Here is a 17984-nt window from a genome sequence, read left to right on the forward strand (position 1 = left end):
CATGAAAAAGTACTGTACGAGTAGGATTTATTTTTTATTTTTTTGCATTCAATGGTCTTAAGAGAGCAGTAATTTACATCTCAAAGGCTTTGGAAAAAGTTTGTATCGTTAAAATGGGCAAGTCATCTCCAGAAGGTACAGCTGGCATTAAAAGATTAGGAGGATCCAGAAAGGTATTTATTTGGACAATAAGATGATGTTTCAGTTACTGTACATGGCATTAATGTAATGATCATGGATGGAAGTATGAATAATTGTGCTTCTAGGTATAAACCAACTGCTGGTGGGAATAGCCCTGTTAGTGTACAATGTGTGCTTTACACACAGACAAACGCAGTGCCTATATGTGTATATACACTCTGTTCAGTGGTCAGTCTGTTCAGTCATATTGTTGGCCTCATTACTGCTGGCAATTCTGGCTCTGGGCTGGATAAGGAAAATTTCACACCTAATTGTATTTAAAGGCGAGTGCCAAGGAGAATTTTTGTTAGGATTTCATTGTAAAATAATATCTGCATGTAGTCCACAGCCTGAGCACTGGCACTTTTTAAGCCTTAAAGAACTCAAAAGCAGTCTTTTTTTTTTTTTTTTAATTTTGCCAGGTGTTTTGGAAGATTCAGGGACCCTTTGAGTAGTCTACAAATTCACCATGTAATAATGCAGAAAATATTTCAATGTTCGGGATAAAAAGGAAGCCTCCTTCTTACAAGGGAACTTGTTCTAGGAAGTTGAGTGAAAGGAAATGAAATCAGGTTGCTTCTTAATCCCATCATTTGGTTAATACACCAGAAAGTAAACTGACCTGAATTCTGCAGTCCCAGGTGAAGTGGTTTGGGGTTATTGTATTAAAGGTGGAACTTTTATTGCCCAACCTGGTCCTCTTCTTCCTTCACTAAGGTTACGTCTTGTTGCTCCAGCCTTTCCCCTGGTCTCATGGGGCTGTGGTTCTTGAAGGCTGGTCTTAACAGCACAATGATGGCATGGAGGACCTTGGCCTTTCCAGTGTCCTTTGTTACCAGATCCCCTGCCCCGTTCAGCCACGGACCCACCAAATGTGCACAGTGGGCTGAACTTTACATTCTGTACAAATGCCATGTCAACAAGCTGCAATGCAATTCCCCCACCAAACCTGCTTCACCAGAGGAAAAACAGAGTTTTTTGCAACACAACAAACGTGTAAACACTGAGCTGGCCAATTATTTGATTACATGTTTTTCTATATTTATGATTTTTTTATTGTAGTTTTTTAAAGAGCTCAAGGTAGGCTTCTTACAGCTGTGAGCATTTCTGCTGCCTCTTTCATGAAGAAAGCACTCCCAGGAGCTTTTGCTGTTTCCTAGTGGGAAAAGACATTCAGAGACATAAATATTGCTAGGAAAGACACCTCCTTCAGCTAATCAAATAAAGGAAAAAAAAGGGAGTGGAAAAAAAAAGAAGGAACAGAAATCAGGCAAAGAAAATTAAATAATCCTATACTTTCTTCTGTGGAATAAATTTATTAATGTATTTAGTCATGAAGAGGAAACAGCTGTCCCTTGGTAGACACTCCAGTGTCAGAACAATGTTAGATGAGGTAAAAGGTTGTAGGAATTTTTTTAAACTATGCAGCCCAATTTTCTTGAGGGAGTTCCCTTTAATTTGCTGCATGAAATCAGAATCTAGCAGCACTCTGAAACGCTGTTAGCCTGCCAAGCTTTCTGGGAAGGCTCCCTCCCCACTACTTTATTTTTTAATGAACTTTACCCTAAAAAGTGTGTTGAGCTGTTTTAGGGGAAGTCTCACGAAAAAAAAAAGTGTACTTTTTCTTTTACCAGATGGAAGATGGGGAATGACTTTTAGGAATGATGGCATATGTTAAGGCATTGCAGCTTGAGATATTGTTGTATTGCTTTTTTTTCCCTGCAAAAATATCTAAACCAAATTTGTGCATCTCACCCTCACTTCCCACCCTTGTGTAACCTCCTTCACAGATGTGAACTGGAAATAAAAAGCCTGGTATCTGGTGCTGTGCTGCATAGCTGCTGCATGGCATCCAGCCTGGGTGCCCAAATCACACCTGGATGTCCAACTCACACCTGCATTGGGCCGGCAGCTGGCAGACCCTGCCCACAGCCTTCGTGCCCAGCCTCTCGTGGGACTTGGCATATGGTGGCAAAGGGGAAATTAATGTTTTACTGTGGGTTAGTGAAGATCTGGGACTGGGGAAGGTGCTTTTGATAGGAAAAAATTGCTCTTAATCCAGTGTGGCAGCACAAACCACACCAACGCTTGATTGTCTCCATGGGTTTTGCCCTGCACGCTTAGGAAGGGCTTCAGCCTTCATGTGAATGTGATCATGGATGATTTTGGTTGGAAGAGATCCTCAAGATCACTGAGTCCAAGCATAACCTAACTCCAGCACTAAACCATGTCCCTAAGAACCTCATCTAAATGCCTTTAAAACTCCAGGGATGGTGACTCCACCACTTCCCAGGGCAGCCTGTTCCAACACCTGACAACCCTTTCCATGAAGAATTTTTTCCTAATATCCAATCTAAACCTCCCCTGGCACAACTTGGCCATTTTCTCTTGTACAATCACTTGCTATTTGGGAGAAGAGACCAACACCCTCCATGCTACAACCTCCTTTCAGGTAGTTGCAGACAGTGATCAGGTCTCCCCTCAGCCTACATTTCTCAAGGCTAAACAGACCCAGATCCCACAGCCACTCCTCATCAGACTTATTTTCCAGACCCCTCACCAGCTTCGTTGCCCTTCTCTGAACTCTCTCCAGCACCTCAGTGTCCTTCTTGTAAGTGAGGGGCCCAACACTGAACGCAGTATTCGAGGTGAGGCCTCACCAGTGCAGAGTACAGGGGGACAATCAGTGCCCTAGTCCTGCTCGCCACACTATTCCTGACACAAGCCAGGATGCTGTTGGCCATCTTGGCCACCTGGGCACACTGCTGGCTCACGTTCAGCTGGCTGTTGACCAACACCCTCAGGTCCTCTTCCACCAGACAGCTTTCCAGCCACTCTTCCGAGCCTGTAGCGCTGCCTGGGGTTGTTGTGACCCAAGTGCAGGACCGGCACTTGGCCTTGTTGAACCTCATACCATTGGCCTCAGCACAACGATCCAGCTTGTCCAGATCCCTCTGCATGGCCTTCCTACTCTCCAGCAGATGGCCATCTGTGAGGGCAGAAGTGGTTTTGTGGCCACATACAGGAGCCTGCAGGTTTCTCCTGCCACTTCAAATGATGCAAATGAACTTATATTATTATCTGAAAGCCAGCAGCAGTTCATGGGTTGTAGTTGCAAACATGGTTGTTCTTTATTTTGTATAACAGTTCATTTACCTGATTAGATGGATGTGACTTCATAACGTAAGATCTCTTGTGTGAAGGAAGCAAACATATGCGTATCAATACATCGACTGCTCCTCCTCTGTTGTTCCAGGGGCGCCTCTCTCTGCTCCCTCAGTGGTGGGAGCCAGGCAAGAGCCCCACAGGACGCTGGGCAGCACAGGGCCAGGGGCCACCTTGCACCCTCTGCCTTACATAGAGCTACTGAGGGTTTCCAGCCTTCTTGCGGTGACAGCCATGGTGGTGACAGCCACCGCAGGCATGAGTGGTGCCATGTGTGCAAGGGGTGCAGCTGCCTTTGGATGTTTTCCTTCTGCAGGTGTCTGGCACACAGGAAACATCCTAGTACTTTCCCTCCTTTCTACTGGGGTCAGGACTATGCTAGCCCCCTGAAACAATCAGCGTCTGTTTATTTGCCATTCACAGCAAACAATTAACAACCGGAGTCAAGAGCCGCCTGCCCGAGGTGCAGCGCTCACTTCTCTGAGCAGGGCCCTCACCTTGGAGCAGCTGCAAATCTGCCCAGAGGGAAGGCCGGGGGGTGGCAGCTTGGCTGACCCCACACACCTGAGGTCTCTCCTCTTTTGTTCCCGGCAGCTTACAGTGTAAACAGAGAGCGTGCAGCCAAATTGTACTAGATTGGCTTTAAATTTAAAAAAATGGAACTGTGAATATTTCAAGTTTAAAAGTGCTCCCATCCATAAATCTGCAAACTGAGGATTTGGATGAGTTATTATCTGAACTAAATTTCCAGAAGGCTCGTTTCCATGCTAAGCCAGAACCTTTCCATCATTATAATCAGGGGCTGTGTTTGCCCTTTGATCTAAGCTGTGCTGAACTCCACAGGAGACACGTCTAAGGCAGAAGAGCCGAAGGCAACAAACTCTGCCCAATGAAGAAGAAAATCCTTTTGTCTGACTGGCCTAGTCTCCCAGATACCTAGAATTATAATTAAAGCTAAAGAGATAATTTCTAGATAAAATCCAAGGCTCATTACTGCGTATAAGGGAGATGGATACTAGAAATAGTAGAAAGAGAATTGTATAAAGATATTTTTGAGTTCCTAAAAGTTCTCCATAGTTCAAGAGAAGGATCTGATTCTTCCAGGAATAAGGCATTCCTTTTTATCAGATTATTACAGATAACAATTCCCATACAGACCATAATTCATATTATGTCTTATTCTAATAGAAGATATACAGATACACAAACACATTTACATATTAGGACTGTTAATCACAGCAATTTGCTCTTTTGAGCCGTAGGGTACACTAAGTGAGCTTTGAAAGGTTTTTGAGGTGGCTGGGAGTAAGTGACACAAAACAGCACAGGACAGCAAGAGCTGACTATGCCTGAGCCTTCTGATTTTCACCAGCCCTAAATAATTCTGGCAGTGCCGTTGTGAGGCAAGCAAATGAATAAAATTATCCCCAGTTTTACACCTAGAGATATACAGGAGCACCTGCTGTAAAGGTGTTCTCTGTGGCTGTTCTTGCAACTCAGATAAAAAGCCAAGAACACAAATATTGGCCCATTTCACACTTCCACATGCTATCCACTGGCAATCCGCTATCTCTGATCTCATGCCACTTCCCACATGAAACGCAAGCTGTACTAATGTCAACATTACAGGGAATGATTTTGCAGGAATGATGGCCAGAGGTAAAAAACCTGCACGGGAATCCCCAGCAGCAACACCCCTCACCAGTTTTAACATTTGGCCCTGGGGCTCTCTGATCTTCTGTGTCCTCCCTCAGGTCTCCTTCTTACAACTGATTTTTCCTGGTGCGGGGCTGCCATTCTTCTCAGAGCTCAGCAGTGTTTGCTTTAAAGCAGCATCATTGCTTCTTTGACAAAAATCTTTCTTCTAGATAGACTAGCATATCTGTGATCAAGGGGGCAAAAAAGAATGTAATGCACCTCCTGCTAAGAAGCACTTCCCTTTTGTACCAGCTCCAATAATGACAGTTTTGTCATTGCCCACTCATTTCCTCACTGATAAACAAACTTATCTGCTGCTGCTCACAGTCCCTCAGGATGCTCAGCATTTTTAGAAGAATTGCAAAGTTGAACTGGCAACGTGGCATTTTTGATGTGCTGCATTGGGTTTATGCTTCCTTGCTTGTGAGAGGAGTTAAAAAATTATCCTTAAGGCATCTGTAAGGATGCACTTTCAATTCTTGTCAGTTAGAACTACTTGTTTCAACTTTCAGACCAAATTATTGATCTTAGGGCAGGTCTCGCGCATTAGCAGAGGTGTCTGCAGGAAGTTATAAATGAAAACTTTGCCAAAACCTTTTACAGCCCAAGGATAAGGGTTCCTGAGGTAAGCACTAATGACGAAACACCAACCTCTCTATTAATTGTGCGTGAACTAACACCAATTTTGCTAATGGGCTTCTGGTCTCAAGCAAGGGTTTATAGTGCTCATGTTTAATCTATGCAGGAGAAAGTTCCTGCTTTTTTATGCTTGAAAAGTACTAGTAATGCAACAAAAACTCAGCAAGAAATCCATAAGGACATGAATGCAATGATCACTCACTACAGCTACATTTGTCTTCAGTTCTCTGCCATGACTTATGCTTTGTTCTGCAGACAGAGAACAAAGCATGGAGCTTTTGGAGGTGCTTGAAATTACAGCGGTGTGAAGAAAATCTGTGAAGTACATGGACTTTTTAAAAATTCAAATGAGGATAAAACTCACCTCTGTGCAGGGATGAAAATCAGAAGCCCAATGTGCCATCCAAACTGCCTGGAGAGCCTAAAGCTGCTTTAAGCAAGCGCTTTAACTGCCCAGAAGCCTCGTCTAGACTGTCTCTAGTGGTAAGGGCTTCACCCTAATTGAACTCTGTAAGAAACAGCAGCAATACTATCACTTAATTGTAAAGTTATTAGAGTTTTTCCAATAACTGAATGGAAAGCTAAGCCTTAGCTGTGGTGAAGCAGATATACCACACATTTGAGAACACAAAGTTCAAGCTCAGCTTTGAAGAAGAAGCCAAAAGACAGCAATGCTGCAATACACAAAAGTTTATTTTTAAGTTTTTCTTTTCTGAAGGCAAAATATAATAGAACCTAACATCAATGTATTTTGTACAACAAAACAGTTTTTATATGAGAACAGACAATCCATGAAGAGTTTTTAAGTCTTAGAACTGCTTCCCTTTTTTATCATGCTTTCTTGTGGTCAACAAAAAGTTGGCACAGAAGATGTCACGGCAGTCAGTCAGTGGGCGCGCTCTCTCAGATCCTTGTCAGCTGGTGCCACAGACTGGAGGGCAGGATACTTTCTACTTTTTCCATCACAAAATTTAAAGGGGCAAAGAGGGTGCTGAGAAACTGCAAAGGAATCAGATAGATACACATTCAGATCAAAATCCAAATCAACACACCTCAGGAGAAAGCCGTACAGCAAGACAAGAAACTCTTGCTGCATTTCTCTGTAAAATCCTCCAGCGTGATAAAAATTACATAATTCACATATAAAGATCTTCTGCCAAATTCTGACCTTGAATATACACAGATTGCTGGACTTTGCAAGCAAGAGCCCCATTTTTATGAAGATCAAAGTGATGAACTAAAAACGTCTTCACATGTCTCACATACTTGATTCAGGCTCATACTGAAGTCACTAAAAGCTCAAACGAAAACCTACTGAAGGGCAAGAGGTTGCCTCCTAGGGGCAGAATCTGTCCAAACACCCCCCAGAGACAGAAAGCGTGTCTTCAGATTCAAGTTTACAATGGTTCTGGGTTAGCTATAGATCTGCTGTACACACTGAGGCATCACTAACTGGAATTCATCTTAACCTCCTCCCTTTATTACAAAACATATTTGGTGATGTTGAAAGAGGTTTCAATATATTAATGTTAGGACAAGTGTATGTGACAAAAATCAAGCAAATAGAGACCATTTTATCACAGGAAAAAAACACTGCCAGCTACAAATCTCACTCCCAAAATTTTGGGAAATATATATTATATTAGCTGTGCTTTACATTACTTGCAACGCAACTGCACACATTACATATGGCTATGATGTTGGGGCCCTATCCATGTATGAGAGAGTACAGTAATATGCAGAGTCAGCCACCTCAAGACTGTGAACCCTGTGGCTTCTAACCATTTAGGCTGATGTGACTTTGCTAAAAATAAACAGCTCTGGAACCGATCAGCAAAGAGCTGTGAGAGGTTCGTGTTTCAGTTACTGCTCTGCAGTCAGCACAAACGCATAAACTCCACTTACTGCACTGATGTGTATATTAAGTCTGCTTGGTAGGTCAGTATTAAAGCAAATCTAAAGCAAATGCTGGATGTGTTCTTTTTTTTGGTCCAAAAGAACTTTCTCCTGACAAAAGAGAGCATCAGACTTCATATATAAGCCCACCTACATCCCTTTTCACATTCTGGATTTGTCCCACTTAAAGGATGGAGTCACTGGAGAGAACTAAGCACTTCCAGAGAGAAATTCTACCCATCCCAGGACCAGAACTGCTCTTTGGAACCAGCTCTTCCCCCTCTGCCCCGAGCTGCACAGGCAGACGGGTGGTTGGGCTCTGTCTTCTCCCGTAAAGCACAGCGCAGGGTGCCAACCTAACCCAGCCATGCTCCTGAGCTGCCCACACAGCTCCTGGCACAGTTCTGGCCACTTGTCCTCACCAAAGCCCAGGCAGAGTGTGGGGACAGCACAGGGCAGGGATATTTCCCAGCAGCCAGCGACAAACAGGGACATCCCACCTTTGAGGGGAGGAGAGGTTGGAGGTACAGATGTGAACTGTGATGTGGCACCTGCCTTTGGAGCCACAGAACAAATTTTATTACTTAATAGAGATGTGCCCTTGGTCTCTAATTTGGGCTCTCAAGGACCTAAAAAGGACCTAAAGTTAAGTAAAAAAAAAAATCTTAAAAATTGCCACAGGTCTGTGTGCTGCTGAAACACAGCTATACGTGGTACATGTATTTAAAATGTTTCAAAAGTTCAATATCCAACAGCCAGAGATTATAACCATTTCATGGTATCAAGCAAGAAAATAGTTTCATAGTTTACCAGAATGGGCTCTGTGAAGAGTTTAACTGTAAAAATGTATGATGTTAGTGATGTTCGTGCTTTTTAAAGGCAATTGTAAGAATTCCAATGATTTTCTTCTTCTTGGACATGTGTGCACACAATATAGACACTCCATCACAGACAAGTTGTGCATCATAGGAAAACAAGGTAACATCAGCACTGGTAATGAGATTTTGTCATGAGCACAGATTGAGGAAAAAACAGCTTCTAACTGAAGCTGAACCGAGTATCTCCATTCTAGTGCCAAGCTGTGTAACGTCAATTGCAGCTGAATTAATCTAACACTGACTTACCTAAGCTTAGAGTTTGCTATTGCTATTTCAAGCGGCTTAGCCCAAGTGGACACATTCCCTCTGTTTAAGCTGAGAACTGTTTAGATAAAAACATCCTTCTAATTTTGCCAAATGCAAAAGGCTCACTAGAGGATATTTGCTGCTCTTTGAGTAGCACTTGATGTATGTGCTAAGCCTGCACTATCACATTTACTTGAATATAACTCAGCTTTGTAATCAGTACAAATTACTTGTTAAATCAATGAAACAAGACTAATTTCCCTGACAGTAAGTTTTATTGCAATTCATAGGAATTTTGTTGCTGAAGTAGATGATTGTAGCCTATAATAAACTCAGTGAAATATCTGTAGCTTAAAACAAGTTTTTCAACACCTGGAAAACTAGTTCGTTTACAAAATACATTTAAATTCCTGGTTTCAATGAAGTCTAAGCAAAACCTCTGCTGAGATCACAGGTTCAAGATGCCACCTCCCCTCTTGTACAAGTCCATGCGAACAGCATCTGTGCTGGGGCTCTCTGGCCCTTGGAAAGCACCTGGTGCTCCTGGCCTCAGACACCACTGCCAGATGCCTGCCTGGCTTGTTTGCTCCATGGTAGCACCCGGGAGGGCGTAGTTTGCATCACACATTGTGGGTTTGTTTTAGTTTTTCTTTTTCAATTTTTTTGCCTTTCCTTTTGACACTGATTGTTTTGTTCCACACTGAACAGAAAAACCAGCACCAGCAGTAGAGTAAAGATTCAGGGTGACAGAACTGGTGATGGGAGCTATGATTATTTTGTATTTTAAAATATATAATTATTTTGTATTTTACAAGAACCTGGCTATTTCAAAGCTGGCAGAAGCAGCGTTCTGAGAGCACCTTTTCTGAACAGCGCCACTTGATTTAAACAGATATGCAGACGTATCTTTTTAACTTTTCCACTGCATGGCTGGTGTTTGCATGGAGGAACTGACTATTTATTGTTCACTCCCTGTGATCTCATCTACATGTTCCCTACCTCAGCATCCGCAGAGGTCCAAGCAGACTCTACTTGCTGAACCAAGGTCTCATCCAACATAAGAGAAATACTGAAATAGACCATGTAGTGATCTCAGGCAAACACAGAAATCAAATCAGAGAAAAACTAGTCCTCCTGAAGTTTCACTCATTTTAAAAAATTGCCTAGGCACTACACACTTAAACACAACTGTTGATTCTAATTATATAGTGACTCGCTTGTTCATACAACTCTCAGTTTTACTTAAGATACATTGATTTTCCAGGTATAGTTGTATTTCTGCATGACAATGAAAGAAATTTAATAATACCTACACTTTGTTGACAATATTATCCAAGCCATGCAATCAGAAATTTGTTCTGCTTGTATTCATAACTCAAGTGACCTCCAGAAGTCTTGTCAGAGAGCCTATCAAAATTAAAACCACAAGCTATGAGCATGCTTGTGCCTAACTGAGTGAAAATGCTAAGATCTTCAGCTATTTTGAAGTTACTTATAGTCAATCTGACAAAACAATCAAAGAAGAGCTGCATTCTTCCAGTTTCATTATGGGAAGAGCCAAGCTTACTTCCAGGTACAACATTACAGAATTGGCTGGATGCAGTTGGGAATATCTAAACTTGCTACTGAACTGGCAGGCAGCCTTCAGAGCAGATTCTGGCCCTAAAATATGGGTGCACTGATACAGTTTGGTGAATTCCATCCTATGTTGAACCTCCCAGGACAGGAAGTAGCTTTGAGATACCTTTGACTTTTGCATCCAGTGGGGGAATGCAGGCTGCCTAAGGATCTGTCCCAGTGGCACAGGCCACCTTTGGCAGTCTCACACATGGAGGAGGCTCTCAGCACTCAAGGGCTTTTTTTGCCTGGAAGAACTCAGAGTCTGGGTTAATGGGCTGTGGAAAAGGTGCAAGAAGATGCTACCTGGAGAACGGGTCAAAGCCAGTTCCCAATACCCAGTCATGCCAACCTACTCAGTTTTTTGCGAAATACGGTAAATATCAACTTGCAGTAACAAAAGCCTGGGCCATGATGGTGATATTACATCTGTGTGATGTTTCTGAGATTGGCGGGCATAAAAGAGAAGGAATAAATTTTGACCTATTAAAATTAAGGCCTATGTTCACAGTTTCACAATGTAATATACCACATCACAATGCGCACCAACCATACAGGAATAGGTAATTCAGGGCACATAACCACAGCAACAGTCAGCACATTCATCTTTTTAGCTATTTATGAAATTAATTTTTTACGAAACCATCTTCCCTCAAACTGAAAGGGAGGAGCCAGGGCTGGCTAACCTCTTCTATTCTGTTCTGATACAGCTGCATTTCAAAGAGACATCTGCCATGATTTTCTTCAGTCTCATACACCTCAGCTACTTTTCCCAAAGACAACAAAATGAGGCTTCTGAATCAAAGCCTTTCTATGAGTTACTAAATGAATGTTACAGGCTTAAATTCTGCCCTTCCCATGCACAACAAATACTTAGCTGCTGCATGTGGTGGTTTATGAAGACAAAGAAATCACAACACACATTAACCGACGTGCTAACTGCACCTATACAGGCTCTTGAGTAATCTTGCCAACTTTATGCATGTAATGCAGCCCACATTTCCGTTCTGTTTCTCTGTGCTTATTTTACTAACTTTGGGCTTTACCTGCTCCGATGTGCAGAACTTAATAACCACATAAAAAGCCTTGGGGTGCCTATTCTGTTAAGACCAATGGCAGCTGCACTTAACAGCAAAATAGATCCCTCTGATCTGACTCTACTCCCCAAATGGCTTTGGAACCTGCAAGCTCCAAATCATGGAGAAACAATTACTAAAACACCACCAGTCTGATATTTCCATTAGATTGCACTCCACAACCAAAGCCAGCTGAGTTAAGCCCACGCAAATATGCTACTACCCATTTTGTCCAGTTCCAGCAGCTCAGCACCTGTAGCAGGAGCATTAAGTATAACACCCCATTGTGCTGCCAGCCTGAGATATATTCTTTGTTCAGGATACAAGGCTGACAAGCAGAGGAACAAGGCTAAACAAGGACAGATTCCGGGTCATTAACTGTGAAGGTATCAGAAAACTACGGATTATATTGAAACAACCCCTGAAGAAGGGTCATCCATTTGAATAACTTAAGGGAAAAAAAAAACACAAAAAAAGTTTTATAAAGAAGTTTAAGATCATATGCCCAAGTTAAACACTTATTATCCACCAAATGCCTACATACGTGCTTGAGAAACAAGATAACTATATTTCAGGTACATTTTGGCACTTTTTGCTGATAGAAATGGTATCTTTTGCTACAGCTAATCTTATTTTCTGCCTTCTAGAACTAATGAAAGAAAATTCTTGATGCAAGAACTGCTGAGGTACCAGACCTCCGTCACTCAAGCCTGGGTGGCAGAAGACCTGGTTCACCTACAAAGGGAGTCTCTCACCATTTGGAAAGGAGTTTGAGAAAGTACTTACAATCTGGAATCTGCCAAAGCCTTTCAGCTTTGCCTCCTCCACCCCACCCCTATTCCTCCCAGATCAAAAGCACCAAAGACACTAAACACAGGGCCAGGAGGCTGTTTTGGAAACACAAGACCTAAAAGTGATACAAATATATTTGTGGAAATATATTACAACAGAGGATATTCAGTATTTTTTGGAGAAGGAGGCAGTTTGGTTTTTTTTTTACTACCCTAGAATTTTTCTGCAAGTTTATTTTTCATATCCTAGCACACTGGAACAGTGATGCTCTTGGTTATGCAAAGAAAAAAATGTGTTTTAGCATCATTCATGGCCCTACCCCCTCATTCTCCAACATTTAGTAATGTTTGGTGGATTAAAAAAGCAGAATTAGCAGAGACTTCCCTGAAGGTAGTTAAGAAAAGTTACGAGGGAAATGCTGACACTACTTCCTTCAGGGCAGTTTGGGGAAAGCACACAGAAATTTGCCCTGGTTCATCGTACACCCATTTCTGCTCATTAGTATGAGTTTCTATCGCACTGGAAAGCATGGCACAGCCATTATGGCTCTGCACAAAATAAGGGGTTCTGCAAACCAGTATTAGTTTATTTTATTGGATTATATATGAAAACACAGAATACTCTCTTCTCCTTTTTTGGCAAGATCACAAGAGATCTAGGCTTACAGAAGAGTCATATAAACCAGAGAAGACAGAGAGTAGTGTGTTTTACTGATTAGCACCCTCAACAGTTGTTCAAACATCCCCCTGCTCAGACATCTCTTGATGTTTTATTTATACTACTGAGTATGCAAATATTTAATACCCAGCAATATTTAGCTCAGCTCTTCGTGCATCTCTGTCTTTATTTGCCAGAGAGAGCAGCAGCAGAGAATACTCACAGCTTTTGCAAAGACTCCCATGAGCTCTGGGAACTGATGTGTCAGGAGCGCCAGCATGGCTGTGAAAGAACATAGTCCAGCAGTGAAGAGGATAAAGAAGGGAAGCTCCTTCTTGGGGTAAACTGAAACTTCATGAAATGCTGTAGAAAGAAAGACAAGCAGGGGAATGCATTATGCATAAAAAACTAACCCAACAAAACAACCAAAACCATACCAAAATTATGCAGTTTAAACAGCCAGAGACACCCAAAAATGCTTTTGAAGGAAGAAACACATGGAAGGTCTGAAACATCTAAGGCCAACGTTGTAGCTGTTGGTTATCTCACTGCCAAATAATTCTCATCTAAAGGTCACATTTCTAGTTTAGTCTGGTCCTATGTACAGGTTACTTTTGCCTTCCTTCTTTCAGCACTAACTATAATGCAGCTGTGTAACAACTAACCCCAGAAAACTAACCTACAAAGAAAACATCAGTTTTTTTGGACTGCCCACACAGCTGCACGTTTGCTAACGCTGATACACAGAGAGTACAGAAACAAGCACCCAGGAGCAGCAGTGAGGCCAGCCCTGCAGTACCATGGTGCTGGACTGGTCTAAAAAGGCTGTATAACTACAGCCTTTGTAACAGTAAATTCTGGGGGTTTAATCTGCAGAACAAAGAACAGTAAGAGTAGGACATATAAACACGTACTTTAAATCCAGATTTTCAGAATTCTGTGAATACCTACCACAATACAACAACTTTTTAAAGTGTTGAAACCTGAAATTTAAATTAACAGTGGATTTTCAAGGTGTTCTTTAGCATATACTAAAAGGAATACAGAAATTTCCTTGACTCTGCTATGAAAAATCACTCACTGGGCCCTGGGAAAAGCAGCACTGAGAAAGCTAAAAGGGTCAGAAGAGGATAATGAGAGTTTTACTGGAAGAACATATCCCTTAAATTTTGACGGTGGCTCGGATTCAAGGTGAAAATTTGGCTGGGTTGGCAAAAGGTCTGGTGAACTCTCATCTGTCTGCTTCGCTTATTCAGCCCAGTCACAATAAATGCAAACTTTGAAATGTTTTTTCTCATGATGGACCAACCTCAAGGCTTTCTACATATTTCAAATCGTATGACTATTTATATACACAACCCACTACTGTCCCATTTTGCCTGCTTTATTTGCTTCAGTGACCAGCTCTCATCTCATCATACTTGCAGACAACATAAGCATAGGGTAATCCAGCAACATGACAGGACAACAACCCTGAATGCGTTCATCTAGAATCGAGTGGTTTCTAAAACCAACAGCAGGAACTAATAAGAGTTTAAATTAAAATATTATAAACTAAAAAGATGTGTGATTTTCAGGTCTGCTAATTCATTCATGTTAAAAAGAAAAACACAGATAATTTGCAACTTCTCTTTGATTTAAATTAAATTTAGAGATTAGGAAATACCAGACCATGGACTTTGTAAGTCTAAGATTTCTTCTGTTCAGTGTTTTGTACTTGCTTTTGACACAGGCTCCAACTTGTTGTTCCAGTCTGTTATCCAGTCATGGCAAAAGTTTTGTGATTGATATTTTTAATTCAGATAGCCTGTCAGATCTTAGTGTTCTGATATAATTCCAGCTGACTCTCCTTTAAAACACACGCAATTAAAGGGTGTGGACAGGTATGCAAAACCCCTTTAACCGACCTGTGTCTGTCACGGTATGTTAAACCCTTCCCTACTCAAACCCAAGAGATTTTGCAGTGAAAGGCATTTCCCAGAACTGCCAGAGCAGAACACGACTGTCTGCATATGCTGTTAAAGAGTCCCTGGCTTCTAACATTTTACAAGAATGATTAGTTTTACCTCTAAAAAGAGATCACTGAGCTATTCCGCATGACTCTGTCATTTCTAAATCTCATGATGCTACACCCTCCCCAGCTCAGCATCCCTCTGAGTACAGCAAGCAGAGTGCTCTAAGAGGTGTTGTAATTAGGGTGATTATAATAGGGTGGGGAGATACTGTCAGTTGCCAAGGATTTCTGTGTAATATCAGCGAGAATGTATTCTGAAGGACAGACTCACTAGTGGATTTTTTGCTATATTATTCTCACCTAATGTTTACTCACATAGGCTGATAGAAAGTGGCAATTCATTTTTCAGCCCAAAGCGGAGAGGTTCTGAATGAAAAACTATAAAGAGTGCAAATGCCCTCAAAATCAGTATTCGCAGCAGAAGCAGGCTACGTTGTACTTTTTCCAGAACAGAATTCTCGTTATTCCTTCTTCAGGATAGAGAAGGTGAGAGAAGAGTCGTCTTCCTTGGATCAGTTTACCTCCTCTGCCCTGACCCTGCAAATCCCTCTGTACTTGTGTGTGTGTTCCACTTGTGCTCACACAAACTCCCACTGACTTCAGTGGGAAAACACATGGGAATGAAGTGTAACTGTTTGCAAGATTGACTGCTTCGGCTCTTCCTCTGCGTTCTTGTGCTTCTCTGCATGCACCGCAAGTCCCATCAGCTTGGCCTGTACTGCTGCGCAAGGGCTGGATCTGCCTTTATATCTGTATCTTGCAGAGCACTGGGAACACTCTTGGCACTTTACTAGTACACACCATAAACATATATAATAAATGACTGAGGTAATTTCACATCAATCTCTTCATAACAGCACATGCACCATTACACAAAGAAAACTCTTTCTTGCTATTTAAGAATGCTTTTCAGAAAACGTCAGCATCACCTGTCAGAATAACAGCTGCGTTAATGATCTAGATGTCCTCAAACAGGTTTGGTCTTGCCTTGGTATTTAAGTAGCTACTGTGTCTACAAAAGACTAACAAGGCCGCGCCACTATGCTTTTGGTTTGATGGGATGTTACCCTAGATGGAAGATCAGACATATTTTCCAGTGACTTGGCAAGAGAATAGCAAGATCTAATTGATTTATATTTCTTCAGTAATCTCTCTCCCTGTTCCTACACTGTCAACAACAACAAAGACAGCTAACCATCATGAACTGCGGCCAGGAGCTGCCTTTTAAACCATCAAGGGAGTGCCAGAGACTCACTGTGAACCCAATTATTCTAATAAAGTGTATTCAATTTAAAAGGCACCAGTGGAGAGCAGCGTGGCAAGACTCGAGTAAACAGTTCTTTGCTGTCACCAATAAGAAGAGAAAAGTTGAACGTACATGGTAGTAGTTCTCTATCTGCAGTTTCTGTACAAATAGGGTAAGGGTAGAAAAGATGTCCTTTCTCCAGTGGATAGGGGATCATTCTGAAAGCTGAAAAGAAAATGACACCATGTACAAATTACTGTGAATGTGGTAGTCAGTGGACATACTTAACTATATTTACAATTTTGCAAAACAAACATAGACAAAACATAACATTTATATTTGGTTGCAAACAGCATATAAATTGCTTAATGAAATGCCAAAATATAAATCTGCACTTAGCTTTTAATCCTGTAAACCTGCATGTTTATTTTTATTCTTGGGAGCTTCATGAGCATCGAGTGAGACCACATTGCAAATAAACGTTTGTGTGATCAGAGCCCATTGGACTTACAATTCCATAGACAAATTTACACATTTTGTCTTAGGTTTTAAAACTTAGTTTTGAAATTTCGAGGGGAAGAAGTGTATCTGATATAACAGGTATAGCCTACAAAAACGACCAGAGAAGCTTGTGAATTCAGGTCAATACTTGCAATCTCTGTGCATCAAGCATAATGGAAGTTTGTGGGTTTTTTCCCCATCACACTCCAGCAAACCAGGTAACACTGATGACTCAAGCCCAGAGAAGCAGTTTTCCAACACAGTCATGTTTTCATTTTATACTTGGCAATGAAAGATTAATACTGAATTATTAAAACCAGGTTCCTCACATGCATTCTTTTTAAATGTAGCCGATCAAGCCGGGTTTCCAATATAAATCTTCAGGTCATGGATTAAGTAATGCTTAATCTTATGCATTTCTCAAATTGAAAATAATAACAGAGAGGGAGGGAAATGGATTACTAAATCTGGATGGTGATGATGTCATAGGCCATCTGAATATGGTTTATGGAAACATCAGAATACTTGACTGAATTATAGCTTTGCAATCAAGGCATCCTTTTCCATCATCCTATATATTATTCTCACAGTTAAAATGTCATCGGCATGTTATTCTCACTACCCCTATGAACATCAGTCACTGAAGCAATATTTTCCTTAACAGCTGTCCTAGAAGCACCGTATATTTTCGATGTTAGGTACAGCTCACTGCCATACGATAATACTCTACTATCTCTTGCTCACAAGGCAACAGAGAAATGTATTTAAAACACACAATACCCAAACATTTTCAGTTGCGCATACTGCACTTGAAATAATGTTAGCTGTATTTTTTGTGTAATCATATGAGTGTATTTATTCTTGATTACCATGTTCAAAGCGATAGTAAAGAAGGCAGAAATTCTCAAACACTGTAAACCAACCAGAGCTGTGAGGCTCTTCCAAAATTAAACTCCCCCTCTACATAGCAGCCCAAGAAGACAAGTACAAGTACAATAATCCGAGCCTTGTATGATCTTCACATGCAACAAACTTGAGCATCTGTACTGAAATATATGTGGAGGAATGTTCGATGCTCATTACTTCAGAAATACTAACACAAGTATTTCCTTCCAATTTGGCTTAGTATTTAAGCAGATAATCAAGCCTCTTCCTTACCCTAAATCACAGTAGTATTAAGATTCTAATACAAATAAAAAGGGATGGTGAAGATATTGCTTTTACAAAGCAAGTGACAAACGTCTGAATAGACATCTTGGACATGAGACCAAATATGGAATATTTACAGCAAACCAGTTTATTTAGCAGTGTCATCAGCCATGGAAGAAAGTGCTCTGGCTCATCTGGATCATTTTATGTTTATGTAGGTACTACTCTGC

At 41.3% G+C, this 17984-nt stretch overlaps 1 protein-coding gene across 2 annotated transcripts in view; it reads right to left on the reverse strand.

Moving 5' to 3' along the window:
- Positions 1 to 6562: 6562 nt before the first annotated feature.
- The window catches only part of ST7 (suppression of tumorigenicity 7), a 148395-nt gene continuing 136973 nt past the window's right edge, over positions 6563 to 17984 (reverse strand). For both annotated transcript variants that reach the window (XM_080363192.1, XM_080363191.1), the window contains 3 exons: positions 16237 to 16329; positions 13068 to 13207; positions 6563 to 6681 (listed from right to left, as the gene is read on the reverse strand). In XM_080363192.1, coding sequence (XP_080219318.1) covers positions 6586 to 6681; positions 13068 to 13207; positions 16237 to 16329 — 329 coding nt within the window. In that variant the 3' untranslated portion in view covers positions 6563 to 6585. The remainder of the gene's footprint in view (positions 6682 to 13067; positions 13208 to 16236; positions 16330 to 17984) is intronic.

The sequence above is a fragment of the Nesoenas mayeri genome, assembly GCF_963082525.1.
Source record: "Nesoenas mayeri genome assembly, chromosome: 1".
Taxonomy (NCBI): domain Eukaryota; kingdom Metazoa; phylum Chordata; class Aves; order Columbiformes; family Columbidae; genus Nesoenas; species Nesoenas mayeri.